At 24.7% G+C, this 2500-nt stretch overlaps 1 protein-coding gene across 1 annotated transcript in view; it reads left to right on the forward strand.

Moving 5' to 3' along the window:
- Positions 1-510: 510 nt before the first annotated feature.
- PRSY57_1250600 (coronin) overlaps positions 511-2500 on the forward strand; it is a gene marked incomplete at both ends in the record, with an annotated part of 2191 nt that continues 201 nt past the window's right edge. The window contains 3 exons of the mRNA XM_012908917.2: positions 511-544; positions 686-777; positions 1028-2500. The exon at positions 1028-2500 is cut by the window's right edge and continues 201 nt beyond it. Coding sequence (XP_012764371.2) covers positions 511-544; positions 686-777; positions 1028-2500 — 1599 coding nt within the window. The remainder of the gene's footprint in view (positions 545-685; positions 778-1027) is intronic.

Below are 2500 nucleotides of genomic sequence, written 5' to 3' on the forward strand. Positions count from 1 at the left end.
TATAAAAAATAATAATTATATAAAATAAAATAAAAAAATATATTTAAAAAAAAAAAAATATATATATATATATTTATATATAAATTTATTTTTTTTTTTTTTTTTTTTTTTTTTTTTTTTTTTTTCCCTTTTAAATAATATCATGGTGTTCTTTTTTTCAACTGATTATATGATTATATAAATTTATAAATTTTGTTTTCTTTGTCTACTTCGGACTATTTGTATATAACTAAATGAATATATTTATATAATATTGATTAATAGTCTGCGTATATATTTGTAAAGTATTATATATATATATATATATATATATATATATATATATATATATATGTGGTATTATTTGTTCCTTTGTCACACCTGTTAATTGTTTATAATTTTTTAATGAATTACATAACAAAAAAACATTAAATTTAGGGAGAGAAAAAAAAAAATATATAAATATATAAATATATAAATATATATATATATATATATATATATATATTTATGTTTATGTAATAGAAGAAGATGTATAATGTTCCTTTAATCAAGAATTTATATCGTAAGAAAATAATTTTTTTTTTTTTGTGTGTGAATAAATATCTTCATATAGAAAGGATGATTATTAGAAAAAATATATATATGTATGTATATATATATATATATATATATATATATGTTAATTTTTTTTTTTTTCTTTTAGCTGATCCGTCAAATAACCTGTACGGAGACTTGAGGATTTGCTCGAGAGCAACCGAAACATGTGGTATAGCTTGTAGTGCTGGATATATTGCTGTAAGGAAAAAAAAAAAAAATAATAATAATAAAAAATTTAAATGTACAAATGATGCAGTATATAGGTATATGGATTAATTTATAATGTAGTAGACATATAGTATATATATATGTATGTATTTATGTATGTATTTATGTATGTATTTATGTATGTATTTATGCATGTATTTATGTATGTATAATATTTGGTGCGCTTTGAACATTCACTGATTATTGATATATATGGTTTTATATGATTTGTTCATATTAGGTACCATGGCAAGTTGAAGGGGGAGGCATGATCGGAGTTATCAGATTAGAAAATCAAGTGAGAAATCCACCTGTAATAAAATTGAAGAGTCATACGTCTCCTATCCTTGATTTGTCATTTAACCCTTGTTATAGTGAGATATTAGCTTCATGTTCAGAAGATATGTCTATAAGAATATGGGAGATACGTCATGAGGATGAGAATGTGAATGAGGTAAAGGATCCTTTATGTATATTAAATGGGCATAAGAAAAAAGTGAATATATTATCATGGAATCCTATGAATTATTTTATATTATCATCGACTTCTTTTGATTCTTCTGTTAATATATGGGATATAGAAAATGAGAAGAAGGCCTTTGAAATAAATATGCCAAAGAAATTAAGTTCTTTACAATGGGATATAGGGGGTAATTTATTAAGTGGAACTTGTCAGAATAAGAAGATACATATAATAGATCCTAGAAAACAAGAAATTTGTAATAGCTTTTTAATCCATGATGGTGGTAAGAGTACAAAATGTATATGGATTGATGGATTTGGTGGTGAAGACAAATGTATTTTAACCACTGGTTTTTCAAAAAATAATATGAGAGAATTAAAATTATGGAGTTTAAAGAATACGGAATTACCATTAACTACCATCACATTAGATAATGCTGCTGCACCTTTATTACCACATTATGATGAGAGCGTAGGTATGATTTATTTGATAGGTAAAGGTGATGGTAATTGTCGTTATTATCAATATTCACAAGGTTCGATACGTAAAGTGGATGAATATAAATCGTGCTTACCTTTTCGATCTTTTGGATTTTTACCTAAACGTATGTGTGACGTGTACAAATGCGAAATTGGTAGAGTATATAAAAATGAAAACAACACAGATATTAGACCCATATCTTTTTATGTACCCAGAAAGAATTCATCAATATTTCAAGAAGATTTATATCCTCCTATTATTATGAGAGATCCTGAACGTAATACAAACAAATGGATTGATGGTATAAACCAAGATATTAAAAGGATATCTATAAAGGATTTAACAGAAGACGATATATTAATTACAAAAAAATTTAAAGAACTTCCTAAGGAATCCAAAAGTATTGTTATTCAAGATAACAATAATGCTAAGAAGGGTTCTATCATGAGACAGTTTACCAAAAAATTTACCTTCAGAAAGAAAAAAGAAACTACAGACATACAAGACGAGATAATGGGAGAAACCAAATCTTCGATTGAAGCTGATTTTCAACCACAAGAATGTAAAGAAAATAAAAAAGGAAATAAATTAAATGAAGTACCCAAATTTTTATTTGCTTGTGAGGACGTTGAAATATGTCATTTGAAAGACAATGTGGACGATGATGATTATCTCATAATAAATGGAACAAATGAGCCATACGAAGAAACTGTTATTAAAACAAATGAAAATGAGCATTATAAAGAAAATAATGATAGTAGTATACAAAGT

The sequence above is a fragment of the Plasmodium reichenowi genome, chromosome 12 (genome assembly GCF_001601855.1).
Source record: "Plasmodium reichenowi strain SY57 chromosome 12, whole genome shotgun sequence".
NCBI classification, from domain to species: domain Eukaryota; phylum Apicomplexa; class Aconoidasida; order Haemosporida; family Plasmodiidae; genus Plasmodium; species Plasmodium reichenowi.